This window comes from Xenopus tropicalis, chromosome 3, assembly GCF_000004195.4.
Source record: "Xenopus tropicalis strain Nigerian chromosome 3, UCB_Xtro_10.0, whole genome shotgun sequence".
In the NCBI taxonomy this organism is placed as follows: Eukaryota; Metazoa; Chordata; class Amphibia; order Anura; family Pipidae; genus Xenopus; species Xenopus tropicalis.
The window spans coordinates 115,314,479-115,333,153 of record NC_030679.2 but is presented as its reverse complement, the minus strand read 5'-3'; the positions used below and the strand labels follow the sequence as shown (position 1 = coordinate 115,333,153).

General features: G+C 42.6%; 1 protein-coding gene across 2 annotated transcripts; it reads left to right on the top strand.

The window, feature by feature from the left end:
- Positions 1–2,309: 2,309 nt before the first annotated feature.
- Positions 2,310–14,205, top strand: lysmd4 (LysM, putative peptidoglycan-binding, domain containing 4). Of its 2 annotated transcripts, XM_012959582.3 has the most exons (4): positions 2,310–2,723; positions 6,476–6,610; positions 9,690–9,975; positions 11,326–14,205. In XM_012959582.3, exons 3-4 carry the CDS (start codon positions 9,703–9,705, stop codon positions 11,929–11,931), a joined length of 879 nt encoding a protein of 292 aa, XP_012815036.1. In that variant the 5' UTR covers positions 2,310–2,723; positions 6,476–6,610; positions 9,690–9,702; the 3' UTR covers positions 11,932–14,205. The 2 variants fall into 2 exon arrangements, with proteins under 2 accessions (XP_012815036.1, XP_002939311.1); XM_002939265.5 differs by lacking the exon at positions 6,476–6,610 and having other exon boundaries at positions 2,313–2,723.
- Positions 14,206–18,675: the final 4,470 nt, after the last annotated feature.

Sequence of the window (18,675 nt, the reverse complement as noted above, 5' to 3'; positions counted from 1 at the left end):
ACAAAGAGTTTGGAAAAAACAATACCATTTATTGTTGAATCATGTGGTAAGGGGCTTAGGGTCCATAGCTAGGGACATAATGCCTTAATAGTCATCCTGCAGCATTCAGTATTCAGAACAAGAAGAAGCCATTCACCCTGGGTCTCATCCCAGCAGGCCTTCATATCCTTGTTCAGGCCCTTTTAAGGTCCAGCCATAGGAGAACAATGTTCAGGACCTCAACCCTTTTAAACATTAGTAACAAAATGAAAAATGTTATTAAAAATATTATTATTCTACAGCACTGTATAAATGGGTGTAGACAATGAACATACATATTTACATACAAAAACAACCAATAAACAATAAAAAAAGGTAAAGAGGGCTCTGCCCAAATGAGCTTAAATTGAAAGGTCTAAAGGTATCTGCAAACATTGTGCTTTTTGCAAAAAGGGAGAGACGAATTGCCTTATTGTATAACAATTTTATACTTTTTTCCAAGCAGGTTGCTCCAGAACAAGTTCAGTGGGCAGAGCAGGTTGTACAGGTCCCACAGGTGTGCAATGGTGTTATACCCCACTAGCTAGATACTGCCTCTAAGGGCTCTTATACACAACCCATTAGTCATGTGTTCCCCTGTGGTGGCTTTATTATGTGTTCCACCAGTGTTGACAGTTCCATGTTGCGCAGTTAATACAAACGCATAGCAAAGCATGACTGTATAAACTTGTGGGTTTTTTTGTGATGGGATGCACGAAAGAGCCACCGTTGGAGAATGCATAACCAAACACCTTTGTGTAACACTGCCACTAAATCCTGCAGTTTAACTGTGTTGGGAACCCCTTTAATGAGCTGAATATTCTTGGCATTAAGAAAGCGGCAACTTTATGGTTAGCTATCTTGCAATCGTACGCTGGAGGTCTGCCTAAAATGACATCCTTCATTACATTGAAGGAGAAGCAAAAAAGATTTTATTACTCCTGCTTATTGGCCTTTATATACTTATTGCTGTGCATTGGATCTATGTGTTGCTATAGTAGTTACCTGCAGTTCACTTCACTAGCCTTCACACGCAGGGGACTTTCATATGCGTTTAAGGCAGTGGTTCTCAACCTTCCTAATGACGTGACCCTTTAATACAGTTCCTCATGTTGTGGTGACCCCCAACTATAAAATTATTCCTAAAATCATCAGAAATATGTGTTTTCCAATGGTCTTAGGCGACCACTGTGAAAGGGTCGTTCAACCCCCAAAGGGGTCCCGACCCACAGGTTTAAGGTGTGTTGGATTTTTATGTTCCACTTCACAGCAACAGAAGTGTGAATGTACAACTAAAAGATACCCGTAGACACATACTGTAGAAACCAGTCACAACTAGTGTACAAACTAGTCACACACCCTGAGTTTACTTTTCCAGCTAGTTACACAATCTGTGGGTAGAAAAGCTCAATACAAAAAGCAGGCTCAAGATTTAGGAAGGGCAAGAAGGTCTGTGCCCCCAATATCAGAGGCCACCCTGCCAAAATAATGAAGAGTTCCCATACTTTCAGACAGGGATTTTAATAAATGGCAGAAGGGTAATGTGCCCAGAGCCCACATGAACAAGGGGCCTGCTATCAGTTACTGTTGCCCCGCGGTACCTTAATGTGGCCCCGCGGTACCTTAATGTGGCCCTGTGGTACCTTAATGTGGCCCCGCGGTACCTTAATGTGGCCCTGTGGTACCTTAATGTGGCCCTGTGGTACCTTAATGTGGCCCCGCGGTACCTTAATGTGGCCCTGTGGTACCTTAATGTGGCCCCGCGGTACCTTAATGTGGCCCCGTGGTACCTTAATGTGGCCCCGCGGTACCTTAATGTGGCCCTGTGGTACCTTAATGTGGCCCTGTGGTACCTTAATGTGGCCCCGCGGTACCTTAATGTGGCCCTGCTTCCCAATTTTCCTGGGATGTTTTCCTTTTTATCCCCATTGCTATTTGTTTGAAGCCAGAATCCATGACACAGCTATTCGTGGGGAGTATTTTGATTTAGTCCAGGAATGTGCCCCAGGGCCGATGTATTGCAGCCAATGGGATCGGGGGACAATTCCTGAGTACAAAGCAGAGTCATTTATAAAAGTGTACAATTTGCACACAGCCTTTTATATCAGAACCTTGCTACACATTCCATACACACACACACACAATTCTACAGCGTATTGTAATAATCGCCACACATATATCGCTGCGGCCCGACACCTGCTCTCCAGCTCCCAGCATCCCACTTAGCCTTATTAAAGTGCTGCTGGGATATGACAAGCTGCGCAACAACAGGTGGAAAGTAAGAGAAGTTGGACACCCCTTACGGATAGACGTTTTTCCTTTAAATCTGGGTGCCAACCCACTAGAAACGATGTAAGGGCTTCCCTCTCACACACACTAACAGCGCTATTCCCTGACACGTCAAAGCACACTCTCCGCGGTCTGTGGACGTCCTGAAAGCTTACCCATTGGATCGCAAGGCAGCGGTCCGTGCTCTGATTGGCTGGGAGCGGCTGCAAGCAGGGTAGGCTGTGTCTGTGCGATCCATGTAGGTAGAATGGAGCTGCTTCCGGGGAGCTGGGCTGAGGCGGCTGCTACTGGAGTGGGAAAGCTGAGAGGAGATTTCCGCGGAGGGCTGGGAATTCTTAAACCTGCAACTCGCTTGTGAACTGGTGACCAAAGAAGTGAACTGGAGACCAAAGAAATAACTGATGATCCCCAGACGGGTATGTTAGACAACGTACAATTCAATCTGCGTACAAGGGATATTTCAACGTGTACCCGCATCAGCAGTGGCCGAAGCACGACTAGCACAATGGATCATGGGAGTTGTAGTTCTGCATCTACTAGAAAGCAGCTGTTTGAAAGTCATTGACAGTGTTTCAACCCTATGGAACTATGTGTTATGGAAACTGGGAATGATTGGAAAAGCAGTAGGCTTGTCCTGTTCTGTACTGTGTATAATGCTGCTTTGGTGCCAGTCCCCTGGGATAGACAGGGATGTGCCCATCACCTTGCCCATTGTACCCACGCCCCATTCCATTATTAGTGCCCTACGGGTCTGTGTAGTTCTGTTAGTGAATAGTAACCCTAACACTACTGCTGTATGCTCATAGGTCACAGTACTATTATTCCTGCTTATTGGCCTTTATATACTTACTGCTGTGCTTGGGATCTATGTGTTGCTATGGTACTGTTACCTGCAGTTTGGCTTTAATACACCAGCAACTTTGCCTTAGATTGGTATAGTGCTCTATAGTATAATCGGCAACTATATGGTTAGCTATCTTGCAATCTTACACTGGAAGTCTGCCTGAAATGACATAGTGCTGTATAGTATAATACTGTATAGTACTGTAAAATGCACTACTAGTTCAGTCTGTGTGCCGCCAGTATTATACACTGGGCACTGTGCTGTTAATCTGGGTATTACCCTAGCATTACCACTCACTTGGCCTCTTTGCATTGGTACTTTTGGGTCTGGGTATTACCCTAGCATTATCACTCACTTGGACTCTTTGCATTGTTCCTTTGGGTCTGGGTATTACCCTAGCATTATCACTCACTTGGCCTCTTTGCATTGTTCCTTTAGGTCTGGGTATTACCCTAGCATTATCACTCACTTGGCCTCTTTGCATTGTTCCTTTAGGTCTGGGTATTACCCTAGCATTATCACTCACTTGGCCTCTTTGCATTGGTACTTTTGGGTCTTGGTATTACCCTAGCATTATCACTCACTTGGCCTCTTTGCATTGTTCCTTTGGGTCTGGGTATTACCCTAGCATTATCACTCACTTGGCCTCCTTGCATTGGTACTTTTGGGTCTGGGTATTACCCTAGCATTATCACTCACTTGGCCTCTTTGCATTGGTACTTTTGGGTCTGGGTATTACCCTAGCATTATCACTCACTTGGCCTCTTTGCGCATTGGTACTTTGGGTCTGGGTATTACCCTAGCATTATCACTCACTTGGCCTCTTTGCATTGGTACTTTGGGTCTGGGTATTACCCTAGCATTATTACTCACTTGGCCTCTTTGCATTGTTCCTTTGGGTCTGGGTATTACCCTAGCATTATCACTCACTTGGCCTCTTTGCGCATTGGTACTTTGGGTCTGGGTATTACCCTAGCATTATCACTCACTTGGCCTCTTTGCATTGGTACTTTGGGTCTGGGTATTACCCTAGCATTATTACTCACTTGGCCTCTTTGCATTGTTCCTTTGGGTCTGGGTATTACCCTAGCATTATTACTCACTTGGCCTCTTTGCATTGGTACTTTTGGGTCTGGGTATTACCCTAGCATTATCACTCACTTGGACTCTTTGCATTGTTCCTTTGGGTCTGGGTATTACCCTAGCATTATCACTCACTTGGCCTCTTTGCATTGTTCCTTTAGGTCTGGGTATTACCCTAGCATTATCACTCACTTGGCCTCTTTGCATTGTTCCTTTAGGTCTGGGTATTACCCTAGCATTATCACTCACTTGGCCTCTTTGCATTGTTCCTTTGGGTCTGGGTATTACCCTAGCATTATCACTCACTTGGCCTCTTTGCATTGTTCCTTTAGGTCTGGGTATTACCCTAGCATTATCACTCACTTGGCCTCTTTGCATTGGTACTTTTGGGTCTTGGTATTACCCTAGCATTATCACTCACTTGGCCTCTTTGCATTGTTCCTTTGGGTCTGGGTATTACCCTAGCATTATCACTCACTTGGCCTCCTTGCATTGGTACTTTTGGGTCTGGGTATTACCCTAGCATTATCACTCACTTGGCCTCTTTGCGCATTGGTACTTTGGGTCTGGGTATTACCCTAGCATTATCACTCACTTGGCCTCTTTGCATTGGTACTTTGGGTCTGGGTATTACCCTAGCATTATTACTCACTTGGCCTCTTTGCATTGTTCCTTTGGGTCTGGGTATTACCCTAGCATTATCACTCACTTGGCCTCTTTGCGCATTGGTACTTTGGGTCTGGGTATTACCCTAGCATTATCACTCACTTGGCCTCTTTGCATTGGTACTTTGGGTCTGGGTATTACCCTAGCATTATTACTCACTTGGCCTCTTTGCATTGTTCCTTTGGGTCTGGGTATTACCCTAGCATTATTACTCACTTGGCCTCTTTGCATTGGTACTTTGGGTCTGGGTATTACCCTAGCATTATCACTTGGCCTCTTTGCATCGTTCCATCTCACTGCCACAGAGTCACTATTTTATTTGCTTTGGAATGGCTTCATTTACTTTGGAGCTCAGCGTTATTGTTTCATTGTTGTCTGACAATTTTCTTTTAATTGCCCCTAAATCCATTTGTCAGTTTGGGAGTATGGGCCCTTTCCACAAGTGTCTGGTTCTAGTCAGACAGAGAGTAACAGCCTATAGTAACCTCAGATCTGACTAGAATGTGTGTAGCAGTGTTGACTTAGAAAGCACATGAAATCATTTGCTCGGTCAGGTGGGAGCTGTGTTTGCTATGTGAGGCAGAGTATCGTGATGTTTCCATTAGCAGCGCCCATGTCAGTAAGTACCTAACCTATGATCTGAGCAGAGTCAATGTGTTTCTGTAGTTATGAACAATAAAGCCCCACAAGTGATTTCCTACTTGTTCTGAACATACTTTTTGCCTATGTTTTATTCTTGATCTAAACAGGGCAAATAGAGAAATTGAAAGTAATTTTAGTTTCCAGCTTCCTGTTCCTTACAAGCAAATGTGGGAGAAGAAGGTAGTTTATCAGGTTAACAGTGCACAGGTCACCACTGTGCTTAATGAATTTCTGTTTATCTGTAAAACAAAACCGTCACCACCAAGGGTTGAAGGAATGGCCCTGTTTGTACAGCGCTCATTAAACTATCTGGACTTATTGCAGGGAGAGGGAAGGTGATTTGTGGCAGTAAATAGACAAAATACATGTTCAGCATAAGTCATATATGATTTAATTAGGTTTAAACAACTTTGCATATAGTTTTAAACTTTGTCTTTATTGATATTACACAAGAATGAACTTTGTGTTCAGGTTAAGGGGAAAGGGCAGACTTGCTCACAATCTGTGTAACGTCCATTGGGCGCAGCCTGTTTGTGTAACATGGTTTGATTTATTGTGCCATATAACCAGGCCTGATGGACGGTGCCAAATTTTGCCAGCCTGGTCTGATGCTTCCTGTGTGCGGAACAGACATGGACGAATGGGGAAATAGACTTATGTGTACAGTGTACATCTAGGTTATTCTCTTATAAATACTCTTATAAATCTTTTTTGGCTATTACTGTAGGGCTGCCTTATTCATTAATCATGTAGGTGCCACTGTTTCTCTCCCAATGAATCCACATATTCGGCACCCAGTGTAGTGCCCATTGCCATACAGCATAACAAATCAGCTAGTATGTTCAGACCTTTTAATTTTAGTTCGGCACCCTTAGCTTATAACAAGGCAGCAGTATAGATATTGTAATAATGGTAATCTTCGTCTGTTTCCAGAGTATCCAGGAGAGCAAATCAGTGCCACCCAAATCTAGGGCTGGGCCCCCTGTCCAGTGCTCCAGGTTCCTCTTTGGGGCAGTCCAGCAGTTTGGAAACCTGCCCTACTGATACAGCACCGCACTGTGTGAACAGGTCAGTCCTGTTTGATACAGTACTGCACAGATAGTTAATGGTAAAATTGAGGGATATTGGCCTAGAACATTGTAACACCTGTTTGCTAGGTGGGAGATGACCTTTAGGAGCTATTTTGGAGATGAGGATGGTGTTGAACTACACCTCCCTGATGCTGTATGGTGTAGTGATAGTAAATAGGACGCCAGAAGGTTCTTTGCTGATCAACTATTAAACATTTATTGTTACAGACAGGGTTGATGCATGGTAATACTCACAATACTGAAGTAGATGTTACAGCAGTTAATAACAGTTGTAGTTATGCAGGGCAGAGTAACACCGCAGTGGAGGTAGATAAGGAGATATAGGCAAAAGGATGATCACTTGGTACTGGGCCGGATCCCTACAGCAACGGTGGATCAGGGGAAGATACTGCCTGATACCTATGTCTGACTGCGGTCCCTTCAGTAAGGCAAACAGAGCCTGGGTATTGCTAAACCCTTTTAAGATCTCCTATGGTGGAGCGAGTGCTGCTCATGCTAGATAGCCCTGACTATCTCACACTATATAGAGTGTGCTATTACAGGATCTATCCTTCTGCTAACTTCACCTCATTCACGGGGCCCTGTCCCCGACTTTCACTAGGGCACCAAAGGGCTACTCTAGGGCAATTGGCTTTTACTGGGGCCAAGTCTGATCCCAGGCTCGATGGAGATGTTCCTGAGAGTCAGAAGGCAGCCAAAGAGAAGGCCACCCCTCCTTGCTAGACACTTTATCAGTCTACAAGGGGAGTGGTCATCCTTAGTAAACCAATAAGGCACAATATAGTATAAACTAGATACATGGTGCTTTGCCCAGCAACAGCACTAGGAAGTAGGGATTTAAAGCCATAGGGACTCTAATACCTATGGGTCCCTACAACATAATATTTGTACTCGGATAGAGAACTGGCTGAAGGATAGATTACAAAGAGTGGTGGTAAATGGAACATTTTCTAATTGGGCCAGTGTGGTTAGTGGAGTACCGCAGGGGTCAGTCCTTGGTCCTTTGCTTTTTTTAACTATTTTATTAATGACCTGGAGGTGGGCATAGAAAGGACTGTTTCTATTTTTGCTGATGACACTAAATTGAGCAAAACTATAAGTTCCATGCAGGATGCTGCCGCTTTGCAGAGCGATTTGACAAAATTGGAAAACTGGGCAGCAAAATGGAAAATGAGGTTTAATGTTGAAAAGTGCAAAGTTATGCACTATGGTAGAAATAATATAAATGTTATAAAAAAAAGTTATACATTAAATAGTAGTTTGTTGGGTGTATCCTTAATGGAGAAGGATGTGGGGACTTTTGTAGATAACAAGTTGTCTAATTCCAGGCAGTGTCATTCTGTGGCTACTAAAGCAAATAAAGGGCTGTCTTGCATAAAAAAGGGCATTGACTCAAGGGATGAGAACATATTTTTGCCCCTTTATAGGTCCCTGGTAAGGCCTCACCTTGAGTATGCAGTGCAGTTTTGGGCTCCAGTCCTTAAGAAGGATATTAATGAGCTGGAGAGAGTGCAGAGACTGCAACTAAACTGGTAAAGGGGATGGAAGATTTAAACTATGAGGTTAGGGGTCATGGTTGGGGTTGTTGTTGTTAGCTCTATAACACCCATGGGAGTGAGTGCTGAATGGGACCCCCAATGAATCTCCCCAAACTGCCCTCGAGATTGGAGTCCCAGGCACAAAAAAGGCTCCATTTTGCCATCACGCTGGCATGTTTCAGATAATAAACTATTTGCAGTCTTGTTATTTGCTTTCATGCTGATGTGACCATTGCTTCATGTACCCAGGTACTTTTTTCATCTAAAGCCCCTCTTTTTACCTTTTCTGTTTTAAGTTAGTTTTGTATTGTGTATATGTTTTTAAACACCTTTTGCTTTTGTATATGGCATGAATAACGGATACGATCCATAACCTTGGCCTTGGTGTAGCTCCAGTATTGGGGGGATTCTCTTTTGTTTCTGTCAAATTGTTACTTGCCCCTAGCTGCCCTTGGCTAGGAGCTCCAATCCTCCAGTCACACACTGATATTCGTTTCACTGCACTGCATCCCCAGGGCCATACACTTAGGCCAGAGAGCCACATAACACTTGCACTGAACAGTGACTGATTTCACATGGAAGCATATTCTGTAGCTAAAGTTGTACTCCTGTTGTACATTGCACTATTTTCATTATTAACGTGTATTTATAAATTGCCAACATATTCTACACCAATACAGTAAAACAACCAATCATCAATACAAGAGGAAAAAAGGGCCTTGCCCAAAAGAGCTTGCAATCTAAAACTATTGGGCAGCCTGCACTTTTCCAGCTGTCCTACATCTCTTAGTAAATGTAACCCCTCAGAACCCTCAGTTTGTGCAGCATTACTCAGTATGCTTCTCTACTCTATTCTATTCATTGTAGTTTTTAAGATATTAGCAGTTTTTACACTGCTGTTATAAAGAGATCACCGGCTGCTGTTCATTTTGCCCAGCTGGCTACAGTCAGGAGAATATGTAATTGGTGGGAAAAGAGAAACAAGTTAATGATCAGAGAAGGCTCATTTCACTGGTCAGTTGTAAGCAGAGCCAACAGCACAAGACTTTCCTAACTTCATTTTCTTCTGAGAGTAGCCAGTTGGCCAAATGATCAGCAGGTGGTGCTGTTGCCGCAAATTACATACATAACATACATGTATAACTGCTAATATCTTGAAAAAAATAATAGAAATGGCTTAGAAGTGCTCTTGGAGTAATTGTACTTTGTTATTATAATTTATATTGTACAATATAGAAGTTCAGTCCTGGCTGATGGGTGTGCCACATCATTAAGGCTTATCAGATTTTTGTTTAAAATGAGCTCTAACTGCCCAATTGTATCACATGATGGGCATTCACATTTGTCAAGTAAGAGCCTCACTCATGCAAAGATTGATGGGCCAGTTTTACTGGAAGACAGTATACAGTCTGCATCTCCCAGCAGCTATAACCATCTTAAAGTGGGTATTTTGAAACTTTTTCCCATTCTCAGTTATAGTCATTCATATATATTTGTATTCTGTCTGTCTCTTTTTAGTGACAAACTGACAATGCGTCTTAGGGAAGGGCGCACACACTCCTTCCAGCCCCCCAGTTCAGTCCACTCTTCGCTTGGCAGCCATGTTTACACATTCAGCAATGGGAATGCCGAGGCAGACAGCTCTTCGGAAGAAGAATTTGATGTCACGGAGTTACGAGCACGGGGAGGTGAACAGCAGCGGGTTAATGGGTCACGTGAAAAGGTCGGTGATGTCATTCTCCTAGAACGCGCCATCACAGAAGACGATAACCTCAACAAACTGGCACTACAGTATGGCTGCAAGGTGAGAATGAGATTCTTTCAGCTCAGAACCCTTTGCTACTTTGTAGGTTTTGATGTGAAAGGTTTAATTGTATAGTTTTTTTTATTTCTTAGATCTATAGCCTTTACTGTTGCCTTTTTGTGCCCCCTCTACTCACTACCATTCTACCACAGTCTAACCTGTAACCCACTGTCCCAGGCATCAGGGAATGGATTGGTGTTAGAAACATAGGGCAGAATGGTTTGCTAGGTCTGTCCAAACTGCAGAAAAAATGTAAGTGCTCCTGTTACCTGAGCCATAATACACGTATAAGTGACCCACAGCAGGGCCTGGCATCCCAGTGCTGTACATGCAAATACACTGTAATTCCCCACTATACATGCCCTGACATGATAGGGTTGTACTCACTATGCCATGGATTCCCTTTGTGTTTGCTCCCACTAAACCTGCCATTCAGGTAATGGGGCACATATGAAGATTAGAGAGGGGAAGTTATAATTCCCTAGTCTCACTTGCGATTAGGAGGTGTATGAGTTCATTTGTTGCTGCCATATGCTAAAATGCTTCAGCTCCTGCTATGGCAGACAGGAAATCGCCTCTCCTGCAGGCAATAACGCACCCAAAAATTCTTGCCTATCTGCATTCATTTTAATCAGCGAATGTAAAACACTTTACACTCAGAGATCCTAGATTATCGTGCAAAAATGCCAAAGAAGGCATTTCCATTAGATTACATGCACCAATGCCAGGTAAAGTGTTTTGGGTGCAGCAGTTTCAGTGAATCCGCAGGGCCAGGTATTATCAGGCGCTTTATCACCCTCTGTAGAGGAGATTTCCCATGAGAAATAAAGCATCTGTCAGGGCACTTAAACGTCACAATGTTTGCATCTGGTCTTGTATCCCAAGGTAACCAATCAGCAGGCACCTGTTTGAAGGGCAATAGATATTTGTTTACAATTAGTGCCTGTATGTTTTTCAGTTACTTAGATTGCAAGCTCTAGGGGACAGGGAGCCTCTTCCTTCTGTATCTCATACCGCAGGACACCTAATCTGTGTATATTTATTATAATGTTTGTTCTCCCTGTGTGTATTGTTTTACATTATAAGGTTATACAGAGCTGCACATCCTTGTCGTGCTTTATAAATAAGGTTATACATACATACATACATACTTACTTTATTATAATATAACCCAAAGTTTCATATATAGACACAACACAGTCCCTGTTTGAGGTGACAGCTCATATATTAGTTGTTCCAGTGCTTTGATTGGCTATAGACTGTAGTTTCCCCCTCCCCCAAGTTCCCCCCCCGAGTTCATGTTATCGAATGGGGGTCCTGTTTATTACATGTTTGTGACTACTCTTGCAGGTCGCCGATATCAAGAGAGTGAACAATCTAATCACAGACCAGGATATCTATGCTTTAAAGACAATCAAGATCCCCGTCAAGGTTCATGGGCTCTTAACAGAAAGAGGCGATGAGCTGAATGCTCCCCAGCATACGCCTGGGAATGCGAGTGCTCTACCTGAGCCTGACCAGAAGTCCTTACCCTCCCCGGGAAGTGGGGACTTCACTGTTTATTTTAAGGAGATTGATCAGAACATTGAAGCAGCAGCTCAAACCCACGACCTGTTCAACGAGTCTTTTGCCTTGGATTCTCCCCACCACTTATCCACACATATCCAGGGGCAGAAGCAGCACAGTTCAGGGGCAGACTGGGGGCTTCGGTGGTGGAATGCCGTTGTTATTATGCTTCTGGTTGGAATTGTTTTGCCAGTATTTTATATAGTCTACTTTAAAACACAGGGAGATTCAGAGGACATATTTTCCATTGAGGGTCGGACAAATGCCTCCGCTTCTCTGAGCCCACACACGAATACAGTCCAGTCACTGGAACAAATGACACAGAGAACATCTGGTTTCTCCCCTAGCATCCTGCAGGGCTCCCACAAACTGCTCAATCCAGGAGGCTGATGCTGGGAGGTGGATAACTGACCTTTGGTTTACAAGAGCAGGTGCAGAAGTCACTTTACATTTTTTGGTGCCATATGACTCCACTTCACTACATTACGTCCTGGCTGATGAATTTGAACCAGGCTGACTCAGAAGTTTTATTTTATCTATAATATTTCAGGAGGGATGGGTGCCCAGCCTCCCAGGTTGCCTTCAGCTCTCTGTCTACTGTCTCAGCATTGGGGAGAAAACCTAAGTTGTTCTTATGGCTTTACCCATGAATCACTCACAGAATTATCCTTCTTTCATTTTTATGAACTCACTCTATTTTATGTTGGTTCTTTTAGGAAATACTAGATCTTATTATTAAGTATTATTTATATATTGGAATGGAACAGGGAGAACAGAAAAGTGTCAGCAGTAGTGGTTTGTATGCACAGTGGTACAGGCTTGTTTATTTGTCTCTTAACCCCCTCTTGGTGCTCCAGTGGTTCATTCCACCCCAAGCCACACCCCTGTCCTTCTGACCACTCCTCCCTTTGGTCTTGATGTCACTGCCATTGGGAGTGTGCAAGTGTGTTGGCATGGTAGTTGTCATATATAGTAGGGCCGTTAGACTTTAGTTCCACTGTGTTATCTTCTGTCACATGAAAACTATGTTCTGTTTATCTATGTTAAAAATTGAATAGGTTTCTTTGCTGTGCCTCAGCTAAGCATTCTGCCCCATATTTATCAGCCACAGGCATATCCAAGGAGGAGTGCAGTTAAAGGGGTGGCTTACCTTTAAGCTAACTTTGTGTGTTTTAGAATATCGTATTTCTAGCAGCTTTGCAATTGGTTTTCATTATTTCTTAAAGTTTTTGAATTATTTGTCTTCCTCTTATACCTCTTTTCAAATGGGGGTCACTGACCCCGACAGCCAAAATGATTACTCTGCGAGGCTACAATTTAATTGTTACTGCTACTTTTTATATCTTTCTGTTTAGCCCCTCTCCTGATAATATTCCAGTCTCTCATTCAAACCACTGCTGCTATTCGGTTGCTGGGGTAAATAGCAACCGAATAGCAGCAGAAATAAACTGAAAAAAATGAAGACCAGTTACAAATTGTCTCAGAATATCACTGTCTGCATCATACTAAAAGTTAATTTAAAGGTGAACTACCCATTTAATATAAACAAGCATTTCAGATTAGGGTGAATTCATCCTGCCATGTCTGTTGGGATGTTTTTCCACAGATACTTAGTGTGTGTATCTTGAATCACTGCCATAAAGCAAGGATGGGCTGCTGCTATTGCAAGAAAGGAAGTGCAGTGTTTACCAAAATCCCCTAAACTTTATTATAATGAAGCACATTTTTTAGGTGTAAGTAAACCCTATAGCACCACACCTATAAAGGGAAACTGCCAAAAGCAACATATTACTGAATTGCTTCTGCTATCTCAGGGCTGTAAGTGTGTAAATATACATACAGCAGAGCAGTCCATACATGTTGGCTAGAACAGTAGATTTGAATCATGGCTTCATGTGGCTAAATAAGCATCTTAACATATGTGGAACTGCAGACTGAGGGAGCAATACGAGCGCTGTCATGTAGCCGGCAGGCAAGCTTAGAGGGGTGTACAAGCTTCATACAACTGTTCCGCCAAGGGTTAAATCATTGTGGGGCTCAGTAAGCTTGGAGCAGGAGTGTTAACATCCACTTTAAAGAGTGCAGCGAGTATGTAAGTCAACAAGTCCAATGTCTCTCCTAAGAAGCAATGCTGATCCCTTTCTGTCTGTGGGAATATTAACCAAGCAGCTCATCCAAATGCACAAAATCACCATTTTCTTTCAGTTCCTCACATTTCATGTCTTTTTTCCCAGCTGTAGCGTTTAGAAATGAGTTTCAGTTCTGTAGGTTGACCAGTATTTTAATGCAGGGCCAATAGGAGGTGCCTGTTGCCCAGTGGAGTTAATGCACAGTGATCCCACTGTAGAGTAGATAATACTGCATATAAAATGCAGAAATGTCAGGCTGAAGGATTGGTTTGGGTGCCATATGTATGCATATCGGTACAATTATTTGCAAAAGTCTAACCAGTTGTAAAAATTTGCCTCTTACAATTTGTCTCTTGCCTTGGTAACCACAATGAATTTAAGTTTTGTTGACTGTATATTAACTTACTAATACCTCCAAGGAGACCAGTTCAGCCCTCAAACTATATGCAGTCTGACAGCAGTGTTGCACAGTTACAGCAGGAGAATGTAGCATGGGTAACATGTTTATGTTAATTATAGGGAATGGTGCGCAATTCTCACCAGTCCCAAGGAAGGTGGGTACAGAGAGCCAGCCCACCGTGCAGGGTATGTGATGTATGGGTATGTGCAGGCACACTTCTATCCTGGGCTGTTGGACCACTCATTCAAAGCAGGGGAGGAAGAGTTTTGCCAGTGGAACTTTGGGTATGTCTGGATTTTGGGGAGTAGCGGTGGCAATACTGCCCTGTGCCCTAACCCAAAGCTATTTATATGATTCTACCCGTTAGCCTCCCTTTGAACTGAACTGGAATCATGTGTACTGCATTGTCGGGGTGCCAGATGTCTGTAAATAACTCTAAAAAATCTGCCCTATTTTTGAGTATTTACAATTGAACAGAAACAAGTACAGGTATAGGACCCATTATCCAGAATGCTCGGGACCAAGGGTATTCCGGATAAGGGGTCTTTCTGTAATTTGGATCTCAACACCTTAAGTCTACTAAAAAATCAATAAAACATTAATTAAACCCAATAGGATTGTTTTGCATCCAATAAGGATTATTTATATCTTAGTTGGGATCAATTCCATGGTACCGTTTTATTTCTACATAGAAAAAGGAAATCAGTTTTACAATTCTGAATTATTTGATTATAATGGAGTCTATGGGAGACGGGCTTTCCGTAATTCGGAGCTTTCTGGATAATGGGTTTCCGGATAAGGGGTCCGATACCTGTATTTGCAGTTGAAAGTTTTAAAATCTCATGTGCCATAAAGGATTACGGTAGGTCATTTTAGCAATATGCAGATTGTTTGCACCGGGGACGGACAGCTAATAGTCCCTTCCCATAAGCGATCCAAGGCTCTGTGTGCTGGTCCAAGGCCCTGTACATATAACAGTGAAAGGATTTGTTGACCTACAGCTGACAAACTTGAACATACCCTGGAAGTAAGTCCATTACCCGCCCATTGAGTTGTGGACGCAGCTGTCAGCCCATTCCCCCATTGTTTTTGAAAAGCTTTTGTATAGAGCATTGGAGGAGTTTATACCCATTCTCAGTTTGCAGGCTTTTACCATAATGGCCATATAAGCTGTATTTAAAAGGGATACATTGAATTCAGGATATGGATTTAGCCAAATCTTTAGTGTTCTAGAACTGGATCCCTAGCTTTAAAGGTAAGTGGCATAGATCATAACAGAAGTGTCACTGGCATAGATTTGTGGGTTATATATAACCTTGGGGGGTAAAATGCATGGAGCCAACCATGGTCAACGCATTAAGTGTTAACCCACTTGCCAACTGAAGGTAATTCGATGCAATGGATTCTGCTCAGATCAGAATACGTAAGTTAGGGTTGGGAGTCCATACAGCATTGGGCCATTCTTATGTCATGGGATTAGTGCAACCCGACAATACCAGGGAGTCACTGAGTGGGAAGCTAAAGTTTTTGCAATGAGAAACAGCAAATGAATTAACTGCAATATTTGTTTTGTTCCATGGTTCTTCAGGGAAGAAGATCTCTCATTGTAAGATCTGAAAGTGGTACTAAAATAAAGCAATTTGTTTAATTTGTTTTTCTTTTAACTATCATGTTTGGTTAAAAATGGCAAATATACATTAATTGATGGGTGCAGGGGCAGCCAGACTCTTTTCCCGTGGGAATTCCAGCAAAGCTGTGGCATAACTTGCATCTGCCCAAGAGTCTAAAGGCTAAACCATTCACTACCCCTAAAACGCATAGTGTTTGAGTGCTGTATTATGCACCATATCCATAGGGAGTGCCTTGTGCTCACTAAATAGTGACTGTCTATGGCATCTTACAGCAGCGCCTCCGGTATTTGCCAGAATGTGCAGATTGCCTGTCTAGGCCTGCTGTAACGCCTCCCTTGCACAAGCGCTTAGTGCCCGGCTCGGGATGAGTGTTGTACCTGTAGGTGCCCCTACATGCACTCCATTGTCCACTGAGGCCAGTGGGGTTGTGAGCACATTTCTTGTTTAATGATTCCATCTGTATGACTGGATGCTGTACTTTGGCCTGTTGGATCAGAGCTCCGGCCAATAAAATAAATAGCAAAAAATAAGTGCAAAGATATGGTGCTTTGTACCTCTTGTTTAGAATAAGCAGTTGGCACAGTTGACAATTTGCTTTATCATATAATTATCATACTGAGAATCAGACTTTACCCTTAATATTTCTGCTGAATGTGTAACTTCCCATGTTCCAGAAATCTGCACTATAACTGCATCCAGCTCCACAGCCAAGTTGCAGCAGCAGGCACCAGACTCAAAGGTGCTCCCTGTATGTAAATAAGAACAAGTAATAAACATGGTATAGATTTTGTGTATGTGTCACCAACCAGCCACTCCATATGTGGATTCAAGCAATAAAATACCTGCCTGTTTAAGCACCTTAACGTAAATGGAGCAGGATTACGTAGGAAAATGTTTTTCTTTACTTTTCCTAGGGCAGACTTATGCAAAGGGGCCGTAAGGAAAATTAACCCAAAAGTGCGAGGATAGAACTAAAAGAAAAACTATAGTTCAACAAAGGAAAGACCTGCAAAACCAGAGGGCTCCTTTCTGAATCCAACTGCAACACACAAACATGGAAGCAACACTGAGCTCCCAAGTGAAAGCATAGACTCTAGGGAACCCTGGTTGTTGCAGTAGTTCTATGATTCCACGTGGTACTGACTTGTGCCAGGCGAATGCCATTATTGCCATTAATGTCCGCACATTGGCAAGCTGGATGCGATACCATCAGCAGTCTGATAATGTGAGCTGCAACTTTATTATTACTGTGGATAATTTGTTCATTCAACATATGATCCTTTCCTCCTCTAGCAGCATCAGACCCACGGTCATAACTGGTCTTTTCCCAAAGCAACACTGCCAAGATGCACTACTACAAGCCCACTCATTTATGGCCTCACCCTTTCCTACATCCACTACTGAAACTTTCTACCAACTGGCCTGCCCATCTCCCAACTATCCCCACTCAGCTGCTTGTATTGGACAACTTGCTTCTCCGCTGCTCAAAGCTTTTTTTAACAATCATATCTTTCCTTTACTTGTCTGTAGAAAAGCTCATACCTTTCCACCATAAACAACCCTTTCCTCCTAAAAGCCAATCTCAAATGCATGCCTACCTTTTCATGCACTCTTGTTACACATGGCCCAAGTACATTGGCCTGGGTGCAGTAGATTTCAGTACCAAAATGCATATACATGTTTTGTTGCTGAAATCCACTCTATGTGCCAGCACCTGGGCAAACACAATGCCTCTGGGTGCAGACATCAGGCTGATGTCAGCATATTGGCCTGATTTTCTGCCTGTTTATCTGCAGGCCAAGAATCACCCTGCCTGGCCTTAGCCTTGTTACCCTGATGCTTGTGTCAGCTATCAACCCACTTAGATTGCAATCTCTAGTGGAAAAGACCACCTTCCTTCCGCATTTCTTACCTTCTTACAATAAAAATATATCTACATTAAATGTCACATCTTTATAGTATAGCAAGGTAGAAAAAATGTAAAGTCCTCATTAACAATTAGCATGATATTACTAATTTAGTCAACAAATTGCCATACGTTAACTACAAGGAACATCTGATGAGAGCAGTGCATATTAGTTAGCAATATATAACATATACTTACCATCATTATGAACACTCCCAGGTTTCACTGTTACATCCCCAATTTATAATCCTCTTTCTAACTGAGAATACTGTACATTACAGAGGTCGAGACTTAGTGATGTTCCAAGGCCCACGAATGGCACATTTATTCCAAAGATGACACAACCCAGGGTGTAGTGCACAGTAAAAGCCATTATATTTAGTGAATGCAAGATACAAATAATTTACAATCTCTAGTATTTCTTTAACCATTCAACAAAAAGTCACAAGAATATCCATATGTAATAAAGAGAACATATCCAGGGAGAAAAAGGTCAGCTAAATCATTTGCGGTAGTTTCGTTTCCCCCCTTTCTATCAAGTGAGCACGACAAAGGCCAGCTTCTGTCGCCAATGAATATACATCTGCACACTGAGAACAGCTTAGAGCAACTACAAACATTTGTCAATCTGTTTATTTAAATATCATCATTTACATGAAGCTAACAGTATCCACTAGGTATACAAAGTGAACTAACCCAAGCAAGAGATATTTGTGGTTTATCGGGGAGGGATCCTGTACAGCGTTTTTATAAACCCATTCCCGGTAAGTGGCTCTAAAGTAAGTATGCCGACACCTTCCACTTCATTGGTTACACTTGTGTGCGCACTATGCTTTTCTTGTGTGCAGATATCAAGTCATATTAAACATATTTTTACTGGATTAAAAAAAAAATGAAATAAAATTGTGTGGATGAGATACTGTACATAAATCAGCTACTGAAGCCTGGAGCTGGCAGTTTATACAGCAGGTTACTTTAGACTCTTGGTGTAAAAAACAGACAAGTGTGATCCGTCATCAGTTAAGGCTTTATAGGTTTCTAATTAAATAGAACAAGAATCTTAGCATC

Coding starts and splice junctions, on each gene's coding strand:
- lysmd4 (XM_012959582.3), top strand. CDS start 9,703: ATGCGTCTTAGGGAAGGGCGCACACACTCCTTCCAGCCCCCCAGTTCA. Junction 9,976..11,325: donor CACTACAGTATGGCTGCAAG/GTGAGAATGAGA, acceptor CTACTCTTGCAG/GTCGCCGATATCAAGAGAGT.